General features: G+C 35.5%; 4 protein-coding genes across 5 annotated transcripts in view; 2 read left to right on the top strand and 2 right to left on the bottom strand.

Annotated features, from left to right (window-relative positions):
* Positions 1-4,620: 4,620 nt before the first annotated feature.
* On the top strand, positions 4,621-7,441 carry LOC116023057 (syntaxin-52-like). Of its 2 annotated transcripts, XM_031264013.1 has the most exons (7): positions 4,621-4,851; positions 5,366-5,377; positions 5,506-5,726; positions 6,089-6,294; positions 6,388-6,488; positions 6,638-6,682; positions 7,174-7,441. In XM_031264013.1, exons 3-7 carry the CDS (start codon positions 5,509-5,511, stop codon positions 7,303-7,305), a joined length of 702 nt encoding a protein of 233 aa, XP_031119873.1. In that variant the 5' UTR covers positions 4,621-4,851; positions 5,366-5,377; positions 5,506-5,508; the 3' UTR covers positions 7,306-7,441. The 2 variants fall into 2 exon arrangements, with proteins under 2 accessions (XP_031119873.1, XP_031119872.1); XM_031264012.1 differs by lacking the exon at positions 5,366-5,377 and having other exon boundaries at positions 4,622-4,851.
* Positions 7,442-9,069: 1,628 nt separating this feature from the next.
* Positions 9,070-10,230, bottom strand: LOC116023608 (mitogen-activated protein kinase kinase kinase 17-like). Its single transcript, XM_031264612.1, has 2 exons — positions 9,803-10,230; positions 9,070-9,589 (listed from the first exon to the last, which is right to left on the bottom strand). Exons 1-2 carry the CDS (start codon positions 10,228-10,230, stop codon positions 9,070-9,072), a joined length of 948 nt encoding a protein of 315 aa, XP_031120472.1.
* Positions 10,231-11,340: 1,110 nt separating this feature from the next.
* Positions 11,341-16,145, top strand: LOC116021620 (transcription initiation factor TFIID subunit 6-like). Its single transcript, XM_031262071.1, has 12 exons — positions 11,341-11,602; positions 11,784-11,870; positions 12,519-12,620; positions 12,731-12,839; positions 12,931-13,034; positions 13,122-13,259; positions 13,338-13,433; positions 13,889-14,013; positions 14,745-14,877; positions 14,973-15,098; positions 15,231-15,339; positions 15,513-16,145. The coding sequence occupies exons 1-12, from the start codon at positions 11,477-11,479 to the stop codon at positions 15,863-15,865; spliced, it is 1,608 nt and encodes a 535-aa protein (XP_031117931.1). The 5' UTR covers positions 11,341-11,476; the 3' UTR covers positions 15,866-16,145.
* A 574-nt stretch (positions 16,146-16,719) lies between these two features.
* LOC116021741 (cell division protein FtsZ homolog 1, chloroplastic) overlaps positions 16,720-20,756 on the bottom strand; it is a 6,175-nt gene continuing 2,138 nt past the window's right edge. Inside the window, exons 2-6 of the mRNA XM_031262212.1 lie at positions 20,165-20,264; positions 19,700-19,929; positions 18,985-19,152; positions 18,592-18,825; positions 16,720-17,133 (exon numbers count right to left, since the gene is read on the bottom strand). Of these exons, the coding sequence (XP_031118072.1) occupies positions 16,870-17,133; positions 18,592-18,825; positions 18,985-19,152; positions 19,700-19,929; positions 20,165-20,264 (996 nt within the window). The 3' untranslated portion in view covers positions 16,720-16,869. The remainder of the gene's footprint in view (positions 17,134-18,591; positions 18,826-18,984; positions 19,153-19,699; positions 19,930-20,164; positions 20,265-20,756) is intronic.

Raw genomic sequence — 20,756 nt, 5'->3', positions numbered from 1 at the left:
AATTTAGGCGGAAGAATCTGGCGACAACTGTGTTGTCGCCGAAGAAGGCGACGTTTCTGGTTGCCTTCTCCTAGAAGGCGACCTCAGGTCTCCTTCGGTCGCTGGATTATTCCGCATGAACTTAAATGACATGTTATTACAGGTCATTTACCGGTTCTTGGACTTCATTGCCTCAATTTGACATGTGGGTTTAATTGAACTTTTTAAAAATTTAGGTGCTTAATTGACTTTTGGTATAAAGTTTAAGAGCCTATTTGACCATTTTTTTCAAAACTAAATAACACGTTTGTAGTAAATGACTTTATGGTCTAAATGCATTAAGTGTTCTCCCAAATGGGAGGTCATGGCTTTGAATCCTTGGACTCAAATACTACATTGTAATAAGCATGGCCGGCCTTGAGGGTGTGCGAGATGGGCACCCACCTTGGGCCCAATGTTGGGAGGGCCCCATAGCTTGGTTTTTTTTTTTTTGATGAAGTTAAAAAAAAATGCAAAGATTTGAATTCATGACTTCAAAATTGTTTATTGTTTTTAAATTCACTTAACAATTACAACCATGTAATATACTTATCTCAATTAATAGATACATATCAGTGAATGCTGAATTAATTTATAATTAAACTTCATATAGGGCCCAAAGTTTGAATGGGCACTACTTCAAGGCTAATCTAACATGTTTTTTTGTAATAAAAAAATTATATATATACAAAAATTCAAAATTATCGTTTAATTACTTGCAATTAATCTATACAATCATTTAGGGTGTGTTTGGAAAGCAGGAAAATGACTTCTGGAAAATGTTTTCTGGAAAATGAGTCATTTTCCGGAAAATGAGTTCATTTTCGGTGTTTGGATGTACTCTTGAAAACTGTCTGTGTGTTTGGTTCATTTTCCGGAAAATGAGTAGAAATGTATAATTATATTTTTATTATTTTATTTAAAATATAAAAATATATAAACTAATAATATTTATTAGAAATAATTTTTATTTTTTTTTACAAAAAAAAGGTCGCACGAAGCCATTTTCCATTTCCGGAAAATGACTTCCGGATTTTTTGTCCGGAAGTCATTTTCTGGAAAAATGGGCTCATTTTCCATGGTCAACGGAAAATGTTTTCCGTTGACCACATTTTCCGAACGTTGCCAAACACCAAAAGCTCGGAAAATGATTTCCGGAAATCATTTTCCGGGTTACCAAACACACCCTTAACTTCATATATAAATGACCCTTGTTTTTATTTTGACGCAGACCTATAAAATGATATAATGCATATTTGCTATATGGCCAATACTTTTCTCTTTAATTAAGTCTGTTTTGTTTTCAAAAAAAAAAAAGTCTATTTTAAATATGGACTTAAAGATTTTTCATTTTTATTGTTAGAGCCTACTCATGACACCTAACATGTTTGCATTCAAATTTTTATTTATAAATTGTTTAAATTCAAACTTAATTATTTTCTTTTATAATACAAATATTATGATTGATAAAACACACACACACATACATGATCAAATGAGAACATGAATCTCTTGTGATATGTGAGAATCGATCTAAGTCATAGTTCATCAATGATTGAAGATTTTTGTAAAAACAAAAGAATGGTTGATTTTATAGTTATTGAGAATTTGTAAGAACATAGTTCATTCTAGAAAATGTGAACTTGGCAACCCCACCCCGGAAGCCCTAAGCTATTTTATTTTTCAAAGGCAAATGGGGGGCTTGACCCTATATATCGACATATGTTCTCCTTAGTAGAATTTGCCAAGTCCAACCTCGCCCAGTACAAGACAAAGTAATTAACTATATGGTCGCGTCCGTGCGCGCCAGCCCTGACCTTGGCATTCCCTAACAGTAGTACAATGGGGATGCCCTCGCTCACTACCTAACAAAATAACCTATTATTGGCGGCTTGCCCCTTAACAAGGCAAAGGCCAAGCAGGTAAGGAAAACCTTCCTGCTCCTCGATGATGCATTCTATAAGAGGTCTTGTAATGGCACCCTGATGCGATGTCTATATCCCAAGAGAGCGAGATCAGTCATTGTAGAGGTACACAAGGGGACCTGCTCGGCCCACCGTGGAGCCTACACCATGGCTCAGAGAGTTATCCTACAGGGTTACTTTTGGCCTAACATGGCTAAGGAGTGTGCTGATTATGCAAGGAGCTGAAAGATGTGCCAACAATTCCATGCCGGCTCGGCCCGACCTGCCACTAACTATACCCCCATCAGCTTGGTGATCCTATTTTCTAAGTGGAGGGTGGACATAGTAGGAGCCCTACCTATGGGGTCGGGCAAGATGAAGTATTTGATAGTAGCAGTTGACTACTTCACCAAATGGGTGGAGGCTGAACCTTTGATAAGCATCACGAGCGCACGTACAAACAGTTCGTCTACAAAAACATCTTATGTCGTTTTGGGGTCCCGATGCAACTCATCACCTATTGCCCCGACAGAAAAGCCTAATGGCCCAAGGTCAAATGACCCAGATCGGAAGGCTACCACCCTAAGGTCACGAGGCCCGTCCTTGCCTACTGGTCTGACTGGATAGCTTATGGACCTAGGGTGAAATGACCCAGGCCGAAAAGGTTGTCACCCTAAAGGGGGCGCGAGGCCTGACCTCATTTGTCACCCAATGGAAGAATTTTTTGCTTAATTAAGGTGAATCCTTGACCAAAAGACTAGTATATTAATCCAAAAAAAAATCACATATAGAGTCTATGGAGAGAGGTTCGACCTCCAAGTAAAGCCTAAGCCCTAGGTTTGGGACCACGAAGCAACGTACCCCCGGAGCAGGGGCTCAGCAAGGGGTGTTAAGTGTGCGTTCGGCCTAATTCAGACAGGAGTGTGATCGACTTTGGCTCGCTCCCCGCTCTCGTCTAGCAAGAGCTTGCCCAAGGATGCGGGAGGTTCGGTTGGGTTTGACCATCGCAGGGTCAACCACATCCTCCTCGACCTCCAAATCGAGTGTGTCTATGTTCTAAAGAGTGTGAAGGTGCTCTAGCAAAACTCGAGAGGAAGCCAAACCATGATATGTCAAGACCGAGCTTGACCACGCAAGGCGTTGGGGACTCGAGTTTAACCACCACGAAGTCAAACTTTGGACTCAACTGTGGAGGACCCAGGTCAAGGTGGGGCCAAACCTATGGTAGTAAAGCTATACTTACGAGATGGAGGCGTGAATCAAAACAAGTGCATGAAGGAAAAGCGAAGTGAAATGCTCAAGAGGCGATCGAGGCAAGTCGTGCCTAAGCTCGACCTCCTTGGCGAGGTCTCGGGCGAGCCCCTGGGCATGGCCTCAACCAACCTCCCACGGGTGCCTGATCGCGGTTAAGGGCGGCTGTAATCGTTCCATCCTCTTTAGGGGATGGTTACAGGTTTCTTCTAATATAAAAGTTATAATTTTATCTCATTGGGGAGATCATGTTCTATCTTGTCTTAACTACTTATGTAAGAGCATTGCCAAAGTAATAATATAATTGGCTTTGTGACTCACCCTTTGTTGTCTTCTCAATACATTTCTACCTTGTCATTACTATTCATAATTTCCCTTACTATCTTTTATTTATCGAGCTTAATAATTCACACCCCATGTTAATTAAATGTATCACTCAGCGAGAGAAATAAAAGTAAAAAGAGTTAATTCTATTTTTGATCCTAGATTTATAGGTGACAGTCCACTTTAAGTTCTTATTTATCAGAACATCCACTTTTTGTTATACTATTATTGCGTCATGACTATTTTTTATCCTTTATCAACAAAACACTTTAAATATCGTTAAATACATGGACATCTCCGTATTCAATTATGGACATTTAAAAAAAATAAATATAAATAATATAGCAGCTCAACATACTTTGTATAAAAAAAAATCAAAATGTATTTGTATTTAACGACATTTCAACGATTTTATTGACGGAAGACTAAAAATGATCATGTCATAATAATACTAGAACCAAAAATATTCTAATAAAAAAACTAAAAATAAATTATCACCTAATAAATATAGAATTAAAAATGAAAGGGTCACACTTGGTGAGACCGTCTCACGAATCCTTATTTGTGAGACGAGTCGGGTCGGGTTAAAGCACCATGCAAATGTCATACTTATATTTGCAAATATTCTACTTATGTGCCAAAATATAACACTAATCAAGAATACAATTTTTGTTACTTATAAGAGAAAAAGTAATACATTTTTCATAATAAGTAGTGTTGACAAGTGATTATCCTTACTTATAAGGGCAAATATAATACTTTTGAGGAAAAATGTAATACTTTTAAATCGAAATGTAAAAGTATTGTATTTTCCCTTAAAAGTATTACATTTACCCTTATAAGTAACAAAAATTTTATTATTAATTAGTATTACATTTGAGCATATAAGTATGACATTTGTTCATATAAGTGTTACACTTGCATATTGACCCGAGACCGTCTCATGGTTCAGTTTTTGCCAAAATGAAATTACTCGAAGTAAAAATTACAAAACAACGCTGGCACGGTTCAGTTTAAAACAGCTAGCGAGCCGTCTTGGTCTACACCCTTGTTGGTATTTCCTAGTAAAATACGGAGTGTGAGATATATGATGGATATATTTTTTAATTCCGGAATCCGAATTAATAATACTCCTTAGCGGTCCAAACTCAAAAGGCTCTTTCCCAATCTCAATCCGAATGCGCGTCACGAAGACGACGCCGAAGCCCGACAAAACTTGCCGGTAAGTGGTGGCGTCTCCTCCTGTCGCCTCTTTCCGATTCTCCTCCGCTTTTCAAAACTCAATCATCCTCACCCGATTATCACATCTTCCTTCTTATTCAATTTCATTCCGCCCCCTATTCCCATCCAAAAGGTATGATTCTATTCCTCTCTCGTTCAACCTAGATGATTGACCCGGGTTTTAGGATATTCGCGTGTTGTACTGAAAATGCAAAATTGAACTGGTCTTCAAATTTTGATCTTCAATTTTGGTCGCGTTCTATGTTAATTGAATTGAATTGATGTACGGTGGCCTGAGTTCAGATTTTGGGACTCGATTACTGAGGTTTAGTGATTTCTTACGAATTGAATTGGTGTAGAATTGCAGATCGGAATTGCGTGATCATAATGATCACGTAATGCTCTTGGCCGTTTCTGTAAATTCTAGTTGCCCTTTTTCTCAATTTTGTGAAATTTTAGCTGCTATATGCTATAATTTGTGTTGAATTTCATGTAATTTGGGTGTTTTCGTCTTTATTTCATTTTATTTTTCTTGAGGGAATCTATTGAAACGTAATATAGTATGTGTGTCCTTTTAGCCGAGCTATTGTTTGCTATTCTTGATGTATATGTCAGTTCACACCACATAGACTGCTGGTTTATGGCAGGACTAGCTGAAGGTGCACATAAGCAAAGCTAAAGACTTTCTTTTACTACTTTTGAATCATAGTGTTGGGGTTAAAAGGTATTTATACAATTATACCAATGGTTTTGTTTTGATTGTTTGTTATTTATTCTTAATCTTAAGGCAATGGCATCTTCTGGAGATTCATGGGTCAGGGAGTATAATGAAGCAGTAAAGCTTGCAGATGATATCACTAACATGATATCTGAAAGAAGTTCGTTGCCCACAACCGGGACAGAGGCACAGCGTCATTCATCTGCTATAAGGAGGAAAATTACTATATTGGGAACTAGGCTTGATAGCTTAGAGTCTCTTTTGTCCAAACTTCCTACAAAGCAACCTTTGTAAGTCTTTTTGGTTGAACTTTTGCAAAGTGCTATTGCATTATGACTGCTGGAAAGCAGCCTTTGTAAGTCTTTTTGGTTGAAAGCAGCCTCTATTCATGTCTCTCCTAATCTTCCGAGCGGGAATTTGTATATGTCAATTATCTTCTTTTTGTGTACATGCATTATATTTTAGCCTAAGGCAGCTTAGCTCAGGGGACATAGGATCTTGTTCACTGTGTCTCATTTGAGAACTTGAGAAATTTTTATGCAAGTCCACAAATGCTGCAATATTTTGCTTTCTATCTTGGTAGAAGTTTCTCATAAGCATTTTTGTTATTCTCCTTGATAACTTGAACTGAATTTAATGCATCTATTTGCAGGACTGAGAAAGAGATGAATCGGCGCAAGGACATGCTTGTAACTTTAAGGTCAAAAGCAAATCAGATGGCATCGACTTTGAACATGTCCAATTTTGCGAATAGAGACAGCTTACTTGGACCAGAAATAAAGCCTGTTGATGCCATGAGCAGAACAAATGGCCTTGACAATTCTGGCGTTGTTGCTCTTCAACGACAAATAATGAAAGGTGAGTTTTTGCAAGCTTTTTTCAGGATAAAAATAGAAGTTTGGTATAACTTTTGATATGTGTTTAAGTTGCCTGGTGTTTCTTTTTATACAGAACAAGATGAAGGCCTCGAGAAATTGGAGGAGACAGTAATAAGCACCAAACATATTGCATTGGCTGTCAATGAAGAACTTGGCTTGCAAACAAGACTCATTGTATGTGTATTCCTTATTGTTAATTCATCAACGTAGATATGTGTTTTAGTATATATACTCATATCACTTTAAGCTCTCTTTCCTCTGAAAACTCATTCTTTTAAGAACTGTTTGTGAATTTCATGTTTTTGTGATCCTATTCATTGCAGGATGACCTGGACCAACATGTTGATGTTACAGACTCCCGTCTACAGGTGACAATCATGCTGCATAATTCCCTTCTAAACCCTTTTTTAGTTAATAGCAGTGACTAGATTTTGGTTCAGCTCTTCATAATAAGAAGGAATTAATGTCTTTGGGGAATTTCGGAATATTTAACCAAAAAAACGAACATGTGAAAATAAAAATGGAAAGACTTTCCACTCATTCCTAAAATTGAGAAAATACTATATTGAAAAGGTTACGAATCTTGGCACCAGTCTTCTTAATACTTTCCCTACATGTTTTGCTCAATATTTTGTTTGGTTCTATTGGCCCTTAATTTGCGCTGTATATTGAATCCAACAATACATCATCAAATCATTTTTCATAACCTATTCATTGGACAATTGGAGTTAGGTTAACTTTATTTATTTATTTTTATTTCTGGTGCCAAAGTATGGTAATCTTATTTTATCCCCGTATGGTATGATGCATGTATTTTTGCATTATTTTTTATGCATTGGTTCTCCTGAACAATGAACAGCGAGTACAAAAGAGGCTTGCCATTTTAAACAAGCGGACAAAGGGTGGCTGCTCCTGCATGTGCATGCTTATGTCAGTCATCGGGATTGTGGTTCTGATCGCAGTGATATATATGCTGTTCAAATTCTTGTAATGCCGAAGCTTGTATTTTACAGTTTGACACGCATCTTTGCCTGTGTATGGAATAACTTAATATTGGCCAGCGCGGCCGTGATTGTATCTTGTTTGGTTGTTCCTTAAGGAATGTGTCTGTCTTGCTATTTTGTTTCTTTGGTGGACTGGACAAAGTTTCTGAGTATAATGCAAAATCTCAGTGTGTTATATAGCGTGTTTTTGTAACAGTTTCTTTCCCCTTTCCCTTTTTTGTTTTGGTGGTATTTAGGTTGCGTTTAGAAACCAGAAAAATGACTTCTGGAAAATGAATTATTTTTCATAAAATAGTTTCATTTTCTTTAGTTGCATTCTAAAAACTGTCTTGATGTGTTTGGTTATTTTTTAAAAAATGAGTATAATTGTAAAATTAAACATTTTAATTATTTTATTTAAAATATAAAAATATTTATAATAATATTAAAAATAATGTTATTTATTTATTTATTTATTTTAAACACCTGGTTTTCAGCAGAAACCTATGGTTACTTACCGGCGGCAGAGCTGACTGAGGTTGTTGCCCAAAACAGCCCTATTTTATTAAGTTAACGAAAAAAGCACCTCCAATCATTAATTAAGATGACTTATTTAATTATATTTTTTAAATAAACTAGGAATTTTTTCTATCCACAAAACTTGTTCGACAATAATGGAAATGATTAAGTGATACTAAACATTATCTTATGTAACTATATTAAAAATTCAGTATTAAAAATGTGAGGCAATAGAACATCGTGACACATAGACATTGAAAATATGTTCAGAAAAATTAACGAAATTTCAAAAATAGCAACCGCTGCAGCATTTATTGATCCTGTATTTAAAATATTTATTGTGCATCATTTAAATATATGATAACTATCCTGTATTTAAAATATTTATTGTACATTTGTGCATCATTTAAATATATTTTAACTAATATAAATTTACAATTCATTACATTTTCTAAACTCAACTTGCTTGGATTAAAGGATCAATATCAACCTTGACAACAAAAACGGAATAGATTTTTTTTATTTTTTTATTTTACCGGTTTCTTATTCCAAACTCCTTTGAATAATAGCCGTTGATCTGAATGTCAATTGTTATCTGTGGAAAGATATTTTTGTTTTTGTTTTTTGTTTTTGCTTTAAGAAAATCATTTAAATGAGCTGTGCCTGTGATGCAATTTTTATTTTTTTTTTTGAAATGAGAACAAAATTAAATTTGTAGTGTTTGCAAATTTTATTTTTTTTTTGAATGTTCATCATAGACGCAAGTAAGGCTTGCGTATGTGATCAACATTCGAGAAAAAAAAAATAACAAATGTATGTAGGAGATGCGTTTCTAACATGAAATACATATTTCAAATGCTCTTTTTTCATTTTAGTCCAAGTTTTAAAATCTTGTCATTTTTGTCAAGAAGCTTAATTTTCTTCCATTTATTATTACGTAGTATTAAACTTCATAGTTCATAATATGTAGAATCCACAAAGAATTTTCAAAATATAAAAAAAAATGATTAACAACTAACTAAAACTCATGCTTCAACAAGTTGAGAAAATATAAATGAACAGATATTACAATATAATAGAGTCAATAATACTAAAAAAAAAAAAACAAAAACTCATAAATGGCCCACCCCAACCCCCAAAAAATCCATCCCACCCAAAAAAAAAAAAAAAGAAAAAGAAGTAACATATAAAGTTTGTTTATGTGCCAACATCCTTTTTATTTTCTAAAGAGTCTCATCCCTAGTCGATGGCGATTAGCGACAGCCGCAAGTGCATGACGAAATCGGAGTAGAAAATAAACCAAATTTAGAAATCCATTTTTCGGTCTTGAAAAGCCTATTGCCCAAGACTTTATGATTCTCCCATGTTCGACATAGCAACGGATTATTGTTACGCGCAACAAATGGATGATTGAGTAGCTTATCAGCAGTCCATCTGACATTTGGGTTTCTTTCGAAACACCTCATCACAAAATCCTTGGCACAATTAGATATGCCGGTTGGGATTTGGGGTTTGTTGAAAGCCATCTCTACAGCTAACTTATTAACGTCATTAGTGTTACATGATGATGATGTAAACCTCCAAGGAGACTTCCCGGTCATCATCTCCACCACCATGCACCCTATGGCCCATATATCCTTAGGCGCCTCATGAATGCCGCAAAACAGAGATTCCGGGGAGGTGTAGAGTAAAGCTCCGTGGTGACCCTCCTCTCCGGCGACCTTAGATAGCCGGAAATCGCCAATCTTGAGCTGATTCAAGCCACAACCGCAACTACACGTATGGGGGTAAACAAATCAAATACTTTAAAGTTGATTTATGATTTAAATATATATATTATTTTATATTTTTTTTATTTTTTTTACATGTTATCTTAATGAATTGGAGAACTTAGAAAAAAGTCAAGTTAGGCATGTCAAATTTGAATATTCTAGTTGAATCATATAACGAGATATTTAGCTCAATTTGATTCGTTTACACCCTTACCTGCATGGGAAGAGAAGAACGTTGTTGGGCTTCAAATCGCAGTGGACAAACCCGAGACGATGCACCTCTTGAATTCCCTTCAGAAGCTGATAAGCGTAGAGCGAAGCCTCGTGTTCCGAGAAAAATCCTTCCTGAGAATTGATCAATCCCTGGAGTGTTCCGCCGGGAGCGTACTCCAACAGAAGGTTGTACACAATGTTCCCATGCTCTACGCTTGTGTCACCTCCAAAACATTGAATTATATAGGGACATCCTTGAAACATTCTTAGGATTTGCCCTTCCTTCCAAATGGAATCAGAAAACTCGATCTTCGAAGACTTCACGGCTATCTTCACTGGAGCATTGAAAGGAGGTGAAGTATAATATTGACCGAGAAATACAATGCCGTGAGCTCCCCCACCAAGGAGTTCCAACTTTTGGCAATTCATACTGATCGAAGAGGTGATGATTACTAAGACAGTACGATGATGAAGAATTGATGATGCACAATAGTGTTGGTACGAAAGTATTATATAGGAGTTGAGATAATCTCTCAATCCAATTAAGTTTAGTATTAGGAAAAAAATTTAATGAAAAATTATATAGTAATCCCACTTCAATCCGGAATACAATTCAGAAACATATTGGGACTAAAGTAATTTGGAAAATTAAGAACATTATAGACTAATAAAAATTAAAAGATAATTAAATAATACATATACATTTTTTGTTTTAATTTTTTTTTTCATATATTGTGAATAAAATAAAATCCCTGGTTGTAATTATGAAATAAAAATTAAAAACTAATGTTTAGTAATATTTCAAATTTTATTCTGACACAATAAATCAAATATCTAACTAAATATAAACACAATAATATGATTATTAATACAACATAACGTTTAAATTAAAACCAAATTTAGTGTGTGTTGAGCATTATTAGCTTGGTATATAGGATGTAGTCACTATTTAAAAAATATTTATGTACAAAATAACAAACTATTTAACTGTGTGAAAAGGCAGCAGTGAGCACTCCACAACTTCTTATATCATAATCTCATTGCATGACGATGTCCTCTATGCTACCACTAGTAACCCAATTGTACATGACACGCTACCAATAAAAAAGATGACAATTATTGAAGATGAAGACAATAATAATGTTACCCAAAAGAGAATTAAGAATATTTAGAGAAATTCAACCAAAACTAGTATTTATTTAGTTTATCATTCTAAAACTAAGTATTTAGACTAGTATTTTTACAAAGTTGCAATTTATTTTAATGACAAATTGACAATTATAATTAATTTTTCCTATATTATCTTGCATTTACATATTTTGAATTACCGATTTAAATAAACAAATTTAACATTCAATTACTTATATAGTATTGTATTTATATACTTTGAATTATTTATTTAAAAATAAATATTAGACCTGAAAAACTACTTTCTATATATATTGTTCTACTTCCAATCTATTTATATTTCAGTATTTCCATTATTATTACTGATTTACTGGCTTTGGGGGAGTCAGACGCGGTCAATGCCTACTTCATCGTCTGCGTGTCTACAAATATAAATCAGAACAGCCGCTGGGGTTCACTCCGAAGCTCCAATTCATTCTCCGCTAGTTTCAACCGGAAAAAAAACAAAGAAAAATCAACCAAAAAAGTGCAAAATTTCCGTGTAAAGATGAGCATAGTGCCGAAAGAGACAATAGAAGTGATAGCGCAGAGCATCGGAATCAGCAATTTGTCCCCGGAAGTGTCGCCGGAACTTGCAGCCGATGTCGAGTACCGTCTCCGAGAAATAATGCAGGTATTTCCCCCCTCTGCAGTTCTGTTCATTAATTTTAGGTCCCTACCGTTTTTTTGCTCAATTAGGGCAATTTTACCTAGAAGCAAAGCAAAAAGTGTTTTTTTTTGGGGAATTCCTTGTAGCTACAGTTTATTTGTTCTGAATATTTGTTTTTCTTTTTGTTTCTTCTCTTAAAATTTAGGAATCCATAAAATGCACGAGACATTCGAAGAGGACAATCTTAACTGCCGAGGATGTGGATGCAGCGCTCAGCATACGAAATGTTGAGGTACCTCTTTAAGCTCTCCTATTCAGTTTATCAGTTTTGCAATTATTATGTTGTATGGTGTCCCACCTAACCCTAACTGAAGATGACAGTAAAAGTTGTTCAGAAAACTTAACGATAATGTTCAAAAAACAAATTTGGAGCACATATATATCTTCAGAAAACAATCAATACTGTTTAGGAAGTCTTAAAAAATATTCACAAAAATTAAGACTCAAGACAACTGACTAATCATGAATGTTCCCATGAAAGAGTCTTGATGTAATGATGTCGATGTTATAGTGCATTAATGTTCATTGTATAAGCCAATAATGTGTAGATCTTTTATAGTAATGCTCATACTGGAATACAAACCTCTGTCTAGCATCTGTTGCACATTGTTGAAAACATTGCCTAGTGACTACTTCATATGCAATTGAGTAAAGTGACCTATGGCATGTCAAGGTGCACTTAGATATGCCATATGTGTGCCTTGACTACTCATAAAAATTGCAATCAAATTTTGTACTGTTTCTTTTGTATTTGTAACAAAAATTCCTTCTATATTCTTAATTTCTAAAAATGGAAGTTTTCTACATTTGTCAACAGATAATGAATGTGCCTGATATTATCTCAATGAAATTCTGATTAGTTTCATGTTTAATGGTTCAGCCAATATATGGATTTGCATCTGGAGATCCTATGCGGTTCAAAAGAGCTGTGGGGCATAAGGATTTGTTCTACATTGAAGAAAAGGATTTAGACTTCAAGGATGTAGGAAAATTCTGATCTATGTTCCTTTTCCTGTTTCTAACACTAGTATAAGATATTAAGATGATTTTTTTGGGGTGATCTGACTGTGTTGCTATATGTTTGTATTTTAGGTGATTGAAGCTCCTCTACCAAAAGCTCCATTAGATACTGCATTAGTATCTCATTGGTTAGCTGTTGAAGGAGTGCAGCCTTCTGTTCCTGAAAATCCTCCTCATGAAGGTTGACTTAAAATATTGCCTATAATTTGCTCCTACATTAGTCCTCTCCATATTTCTGAAATTCATTGATACTAATGCGTTCCTTCTGGCAGCACTAGCAGCACCACAGGATAATAGAATGATGGAGTATAAAGAAGATGGAGGTTCAGTTGACCTCAAGTTACCTGTAAAGCATGTACTATCCCGTGAACTTCAGGTATTGTTGGCACTAGTTGCTAGAAGTGCAACCTTTTTGTTTTACCATCAAGCACCTTATTCTAAAGCTTCATTGATTGTTGTGCAGTTATACTATGAAAAAATTACGGATTTGGCAGTGAATAGATCTAACTCTGTACTCTTGAAAGAAGCACTTGTGAGTTTGGCAACAGATTCTGGGCTTCATCCTTTGGTTCCTTACTTCACATTTTTTATTGCTGATGAGGTGAGTTTAATCTCATTCCAGTTCATCTTAAGCATCATGTTAGAGTTATATACTAATAAACTTCTATCATATTGTCAGGTCTCAAGGAACTTGAATAACTTCCCTCTTTTGTATGCTTTGATGCGTCTTGTTTGGAGCCTTCTTCAGAATCCTCACATTCATATTGAACCTTATGTAAGTCAAATGCTAGCATATACCTCCCGATGGGAATGTAAATATTTCTTTTTAATTTGTGATTTTGCAGATGATTATAACATATAACTGCTTAATTTTTTTCCCGGGTAAATTTGATGGGGGATGGGTAAATGGGATTTGAGTGGTATAGCATACCAATAAGCTACTCCTGAACCCCACATATACCTATTTGGTGATTATTGGATTATGTAGTCCAGAAATGTAATATTGGATTTAGAGAATAGATCATATCAATTGGAACTTGTTCATATAGTTTTCATATTATTTTCTTTGTGAACTTTTAAATTTGGTCTTGAAGGAAAAAGACATCTGGGAAAACTGGAGTTGGTTTTGGGCATTTGGCAATCTGCAGCTTATTAGTAGGGCATTTGGAAATGAATTGATTGCATCTAATAATTATCTCCTTCTCCTCTGTTGCTTTTGAGTGTTTGTAGTTGCACCAATTGATGCCCTCTGTAATGACTTGCCTTGTTGCAAAAAGATTGGGCAATAAACTCTCAGACAATCACTGGGAACTTAGAGACTTCACAGCCAAGTTGGTCGCTTTGGTATGCAAAAGGTGAGGGTCTCTTTTCTGCACACCATTATTTGAGTTTGATTGAACACATGGGAGAATATGGTTGTTAAGAGTCCCACATTGAAAATATAAGAGAGAATATATGGGTTTATAAGGCCATGAGTTAGACTAGCTAATTGATTGGGTTCAGTCTTTTAATGTGGTTTGGCCAATGTGCATTATAGCCCAATTGAGTGACCTTGGCCCAATTTTAGATTATAACAATTGTATTTATATGGTTAGGTATCAACTATACATTATGGGATTGCTTAGTTTCATTACATAATCACAGGGACTTTTCCTTCTGCTACTACTTTTGTTGTTACCTTGCTTTGATACATTGGGACTCAATTATAAATTTACAATAAGTATTTGTTGTATTATTTAGTCTTATACACATGAACCATTAGTTACTTTAGTCCTACTTGATGGTCCATGTTAAGCTACCAAACTGCAACCTGTAAACTTCTTTTGTCTCTAGTTTTTGCTTCAACCATGAAACTGTCCAATTTATACACATGAACCCATTAGTTACTTTAGTTCTACTTCGATTGTTTTTATAAATTTTGTTCACTGCTTGAGGAATCCGTCAGTAATGGTTAAATTTTCATTCCATGTTTGCTGCTATCTATTTACCGACTGTTTTAGCTTTGTAGAATATGGTTGTGTTAGATAGCTTTGCAGGTATAATCATGTTTGGTGCTACCTTTTTCCTGACTGTTTTAGCTTTGTAGGTTTGGTCATGTGTATCACAATCTCCAGTCGCGTGTCACAAGGACTTTGCTGCATGCGTTTCTGGATCCAACAAAGGCGCTGCCTCAGCATTATGGCGCAGTACAAGGGCTAGCTGCCCTTGGCCCTAGTGTGGTATAACTACTTGCACTTTCTATTTCTTCTTCCCTCTATTCTACCCTTAAATTGCAATATGTTTGCAAATGATAATATTTATTTGCATTGACTAGGTTCGGCTGCTTTTGCTGCCCAACCTTGAGCCTTATATGCAACTCTTGGAGCCAGAAATGCAACTAGAAAAACAAAAGAATGAGATGAAGAGGCATGAAGCATGGCGAGTGTATGGTGCCCTGGCGGTATGTTTCAATGTTTAAAATTTTTAAACCTTCTGGTTTTGCCTATAAAGCAAGGTTTCCTACAATTTGAATCTTGCTTCCCATGAGCTCGCTATACACTGAATTTATACAAATTTGGCATGTTCACTACAGTGTGCAACTGGTTTATGTATTTATGATCGGCTTAAGACTCTGCACACTTTACTGCCCTCACCAGCGCGTGCTGTTCTGAAGAGTAGGATGAAAGTCGCTTCAATATCAAGTATGTATATAGGTTTACTCGTCATGTCTATTCTAGATTTTAAAGTGTGAAAACTTTCTATAGCCATGTTTCTTTTACCATAAAATCTAGTCTTGGAATGCTTTTAAATGCACTTTTTCTTCATCCATGAATCTTAAAACACTCTTAACCCACCCTTTCTTAATCGTGTCAAGATAAAAGTAAAATGAGCATGGACAACACAGTGCAGCAGCCCCCACTGAAGAAGTTGGTGACTGACGGGCCAGCTGGTGCAGTGCCTGCAAAGTCGTTGCCTGGAGGAACACAAGGCGCTACTGGGGGATATGCTGCCAGTTTCCCATCTACTTTGTCGAGTGAGAATTTGCCACGAATGGGGGGTAGTAGACGGGATATGGTTGGTGGTCAAGCCTCAAAAGCGGCAGCTGCCCTTGATCGGGCCTCGAAAGGGGATGTGGATGTTGCACATTTGATACCTATGCTGTATGAGCATTTTGGTGAAAGTGTCATATCCTTCAGCCTTGCACCTGAGTTGTCAATCTTCCTATGATCCCTAGTGTCCTAGAGACTAACTGTAACAGGAATGAAGCTGGCTGGCATGCTTTATTTAAATTTTTTTTTTTATTTATAAAAATACTACCCTCATCTGTAATGCCCACATTTGGTGGGGCATCTAGTTGCTAGCAGTCCTTGTATATAATGCAGTGTAATTTACAAATCAACCCTCCGTTAGACAATCCCTAGTTTGAATTATTCTTTTTAATGTATCATTGTATTATTTTAATAGAAAAATATTTGACAGCAAGTAGTGTGGTTTTTCATTATAATCATATGCCAGCATTTTGTATACTATGGATATAGAGTTAATTTCATTTTTGGTCTTAAATTTATAAATTTCATTCTACTTTTAGTTCTATTTTATCAGAACATCCACTTTTGGTTCTAGTATTATTGTTTATTATTGTGACATAACCAGTTTTGGTTCTCCATCAACAAAATCGTTGAAATGTTAAATACAATGACATTTAGATCTCTTTTATACAAAGTAGGTTGATCCATTATATTTTTTATGTTTATTTTTTTGAAATAGAGGACCAAAAATGGTCATGCCACAATAATACTAGGACCAAAAGTGAATATTTTGATAAAAAAAGGACTAAAAGTGGATTGTCATCTATAATTCTAGGACAAAAAATGAAATTCTCCTATGATATATAACATGTTAGATATTGGTGCCTTGAATGTTTTTTGTTTTTTTTTTTAAATAATTATTTTTCCTATTTTAAAGATATACTCCGTATAAAATATTGTTAAGACCTATTTCTACCCTTTAATTTCCATTACATAATGAAATAATTTACTTCAAAAAATAAAATACAACCCATCTGCTGCTGCACAAGGCTATACTGAATTAAAAAGAAATGCACATCTGGTAATATAAATCATTAGCATCTTACAACCACATGCAAATATCAAAACATCAACCCTAAGGATTAATGAAGCAAAAACAATGGACCAATTAAAGACACGAGAAGAAACCAAAACCAAAAATGGCTAGAAGAATAGCTTCCTAAAAGATGGCTGTGAATTTGTTGACTGTGAGGTAGATGTCCTTGGGGTTACCAGTGATCCCGCGTTTTCTTGGCTTCCTGTCCCTTTATCCGCGGCCTTTGCTCCCCTAGGGTCAAGAAGAGTTCTCTGAAACGACTGCGTGAAACCGGTGGCAATTATTGTCACGTGGATCTCTCCGTTGTACCGTTCATCCACCACAGCTCCAAATATAATGTTAGCAGATGGATCAGCCAAACTTGTAACAACCTAGTAAAGAACAAAAAGTTCGATTTACACAGGGTGAGGAGGGGATCATGGAAATAGATATCACTATACCAACTTAAGAATGACAAGGAATAAGGACAGCGGAGAAGCAGACATATCATGAGAGATATAGACCAACAATGTTATTAATCTCCGAAATTCAACCAAGCAAATATCTAAACGTGCATTTAGAATGACAGGCCCAATCTAATTGAAGGTATTTAGTCCCCGGGTGTTGTAATTGGTTGTTTTTAGTGCATTTGAAATTGTAACTGTATTGGTGTATTTATCTGTCTGAGATATTTGTAGTTGCATTGTTGTACTAATAATGACGATCTAAAAAAGAGGGATAAGGGTTGATAGGCCCTTAAACTATAATGGGAACACCAATTAAGCCATTGAACTATAAAAAACTCTAACCGCAAACCTGAACTTGCAAAATAAGTGCAAGTTCTAAGGTGGCATCAGGTAATGTTTTAAAGATTGCTAAGGTGGCATCCAAATATGATTGATGGGGGCTGATGTGGCTTTCTTGTCCAAAAAAATTATTTTAGAAATCCCAAAAATATTCACGGCTCTAATTGGTTTATATGGATTTATCTGAGAATCAGCTCAGTGGGGAAATTATCATGGAGTTAAATAGTGTTCAGAACCTCAAATGACAGAATCTTGCTATATCCACATATTAATACGCTTCCTGATTTGGAATATCTGAATTTCTCTGCACCCACTTTAATTGGTGAAATTCCAGGTGACCTTTCATCACTATGTAGCTAGAAAACACTTGACATTCCCATAAACCATATTAGCAGCCATGCCCCCTTGTTAAGCACAAAAAGTTGAAAACCTTTGATGTGCCAAATCCCCGGCCATGGCATCATCTCTTGACAAAGATGCCATCCGTCCAAAGAAAGAAAAATTAAAAACAATTATGCGTCTTCTTCCAGAGATGGAAAAAGACGGCTTCTTCTTGTCTTCTTCCAAAGCCAGGGGACAAGATGATGAAGAAGCTAAAAAAATTTCAGAGTAGCAGCTTTCATCGCTGGGAATTTTTTTTAGGAAAGGAAAGAATTAGGAAAATATAATTTTTAATAATAATATGTCAAATAATCATCAATTTTTTTTTAAAAAAATGATGATGTGGATGCCATGTTAGCATTACTTGATATTTGCCGGTAAAAATAGGTCAAAAGGATCTAATTACACTTTTTTGTGAGTCCGGGTGATAATTGGAGCATTTTATAATTTGATGGGTTAATTTTGTTGTTTCAATAATAGTTTAAGGGCTTATTTGATCTTATATCTCCCCCCTCCAAAAAAAAAAAAAAGCAAGGCCCATTATTGACTGCTCATCCATTTTAATTATGGAGTTTATTGTGGAAGTTTCCAATAACTTTTGGGTAAAGGTTAAGTCACACCTTCAACTTCAAAATGAAAAGAAATAAAAGAAATTCACCGTACCTGAGAGACCCTGTTGACTTCTTGCAGAGTTATATCTTTCCCTCCTGTAATGTTATAAACTACTCCAGTGGCAGACTGGATAGAAGATCCAATTAAAGGGGCCAAAGTTGCTTGTTCTGCTGCTTCTTCAGCGCGATTCTTGCTAGATGACACTCCGACTCCAAGCATTGCAGTTCCCGAGTCTTTCATGACTGCTTTTACATCAGCAAAATCCACATTTACAAGCCCAGGTATCTGCAACAAGGGACTGGATAAATGGGGATGCTCTTTCCTTATCAAATTACGTTTATAGATTAGTATAAGCTGAAAAACCGGGCATTATGTCACCGATTCTAGGAGACAAGAATTGAAAGGATACTAGAACTGGCATAATATTTTCATTAAAGCTCCCACCGTGATAATATCAGATATTCCTTGGACGCCTTGACGAAGCACATCATCAGCAAGAAGGAAAGCATCCTGAAGAGGTGTCTGCTCGTCAGCAATGTCGAGCAGACGATCATTTGGAATCACTATAAGAGTATCGACATTTTTCTGAAGTTTTTCAATTGCTTCCAAAGCCTGGGAAAATATAAATGCAAAGTGAACCAACATGAGAATGTGCACTAGTGAATGTGAATCGTCTTCTCTTCAAAATCATTGTGTTTGTGCATTCAATTTTTATTTATTCTTTTTGGACAAGTATTAGAATGAGATGTTCTGGAGGGTAAACTAGAAGTTTAAGCCCGGTTTGGTAAAATATTTAGCTTATCAGCCAATTTTGGCTTATTTGACCACTATTAGCTATTTGACTTAGTTAAAAAATCAATTGTTTGGTTAATCAGCTTTTTGTTACTCCAAAATGCTAAAATTCAAAAAGCTACTCAAAGCAGATTTTTCAATTAGCTTTTTGAGAAAAGAAATTATACCAAACAGCTATCAGCAGCTAATTTACCAAACACCTTTCTACAATCAGCTAATGTTATCAACTAGTCATACCCTCTAACTGCTTTCAACTAACAACCATTTACCAAACAGGGCCTGACATTTATGCATCAGAAGTATTTAGCAACAAAACACAGGATACTGATATGAATTTATATTTCTTTATTATCAGAAAAACACTTGCCTGTAGGGATCTTTTGCGTCCTTCAAAGCTGAATGGGTAAGTAACTACACCAACAGTTAGATAACCGGCCTCCTTTGAAATTTGGGCAACAACAGGTGCAGCCCCGGAACCTGTACCTCCACCCATTCCAGCTGTTATAAACACCATATCTGAACCCTTAAGAGCATTAGCAATGGCTTCCTTTGATTCGTCCGCTGCTTGTTCTCCCAGATTAGGATTGCCACCAGTACCTGCATTCCTACCATGAGTTCAAGTTTTTCAAGTAAAAGTTCATTATATTATATACTAAACGAAGGTTTTTAAGGCTAAGCTACACCCAAAAAAAAATTACAATGAAATGTTAACTGCATTACATGACACATCTGATCACCAAATAGATTAACGCATCAAAGTATAAAAGGGGGTGGCATTTGGCGAATTGTGTCTAATCTTATCATTGATATGTTTTATCGAATGAGAGAGCACCTAGTCCACGAGTAAGAAGCTCTCCAATTTGAATCGGGTTCTGAGCAGCTGACTGCAGTAGTGCTTGGGCATCTGTGTTAATGGCATAAAAATCAACTCCCTGTAATTAAACATGAAAATTCATCACTCATTAACCAACTTTTTCAGCATAAAACTCCAAGAACTAACACCCAAAAAAAATAAAAATCATGCAATATGACAGTTCTTTCTTTGGTTTACTCAAGTAAAAAAATCTAAATACTACAAATGAGGACAGTAGCAAAGCTATTTACTAAAAGACAAGTGGATATGGTACAAAGGAAATAACCGGAGAAAGCAATTACAATTTACAACAGCCCAAATAGCCAAAAATGAAACATTTTTAAACATTCAGTGACCATCAATCCAAGACTCAATATTTTCCCCAAATGTCTGATCTTTCTCATCAAAATACAAGTCTTATGAACAGAAAACGTGAAAAAAAAAAAAGATAATTAATTTTTTACCAAATTTGGCATTAAACTTTAAGAATTATCGGCAATCCAACATTACCAAACAATAATAGCAACAAAAAAAAAAAAAAAAAAAAAAAAAAAAAAAAAAAAAAAAAAAA

This window comes from Ipomoea triloba, chromosome 6 (assembly GCF_003576645.1).
Source record: "Ipomoea triloba cultivar NCNSP0323 chromosome 6, ASM357664v1".
Lineage (NCBI taxonomy): Eukaryota > Viridiplantae > Streptophyta > Magnoliopsida > Solanales > Convolvulaceae > Ipomoea > Ipomoea triloba.
The sequence above is the reverse complement of the archived record's forward strand: the minus strand, read 5'-3'. Positions and strand labels throughout refer to the sequence as shown.

Bases quoted from the DNA above. Each gene is read 5' to 3' on its own strand.
- LOC116023608 (XM_031264612.1), bottom strand. From the start codon at position 10,230: ATGAATTGCCAAAAGTTGGAACTCCTTGGTGGGGGAGCTCACGGCATT. The intron at 9,590-9,802 runs GTAAGGGTGTAA...CCATACGTGTAG, and splicing joins GTTCTTCTCTTCCCATGCAG to TTGCGGTTGTGGCTTGAATC.
- LOC116023057 (XM_031264013.1), top strand. From the start codon at position 5,509: ATGGCATCTTCTGGAGATTCATGGGTCAGGGAGTATAATGAAGCAGTA. The intron at 5,727-6,088 runs GTAAGTCTTTTT...ATCTATTTGCAG, and splicing joins CTTCCTACAAAGCAACCTTT to GACTGAGAAAGAGATGAATC. The intron at 6,489-6,637 runs GTATGTGTATTC...TATTCATTGCAG, and splicing joins GCTTGCAAACAAGACTCATT to GATGACCTGGACCAACATGT.
- LOC116021620 (XM_031262071.1), top strand. From the start codon at position 11,477: ATGAGCATAGTGCCGAAAGAGACAATAGAAGTGATAGCGCAGAGCATC. The intron at 13,035-13,121 runs GTATTGTTGGCA...ATTGTTGTGCAG, and splicing joins TACTATCCCGTGAACTTCAG to TTATACTATGAAAAAATTAC. The intron at 14,878-14,972 runs GTATAACTACTT...TGCATTGACTAG, and splicing joins CTGCCCTTGGCCCTAGTGTG to GTTCGGCTGCTTTTGCTGCC.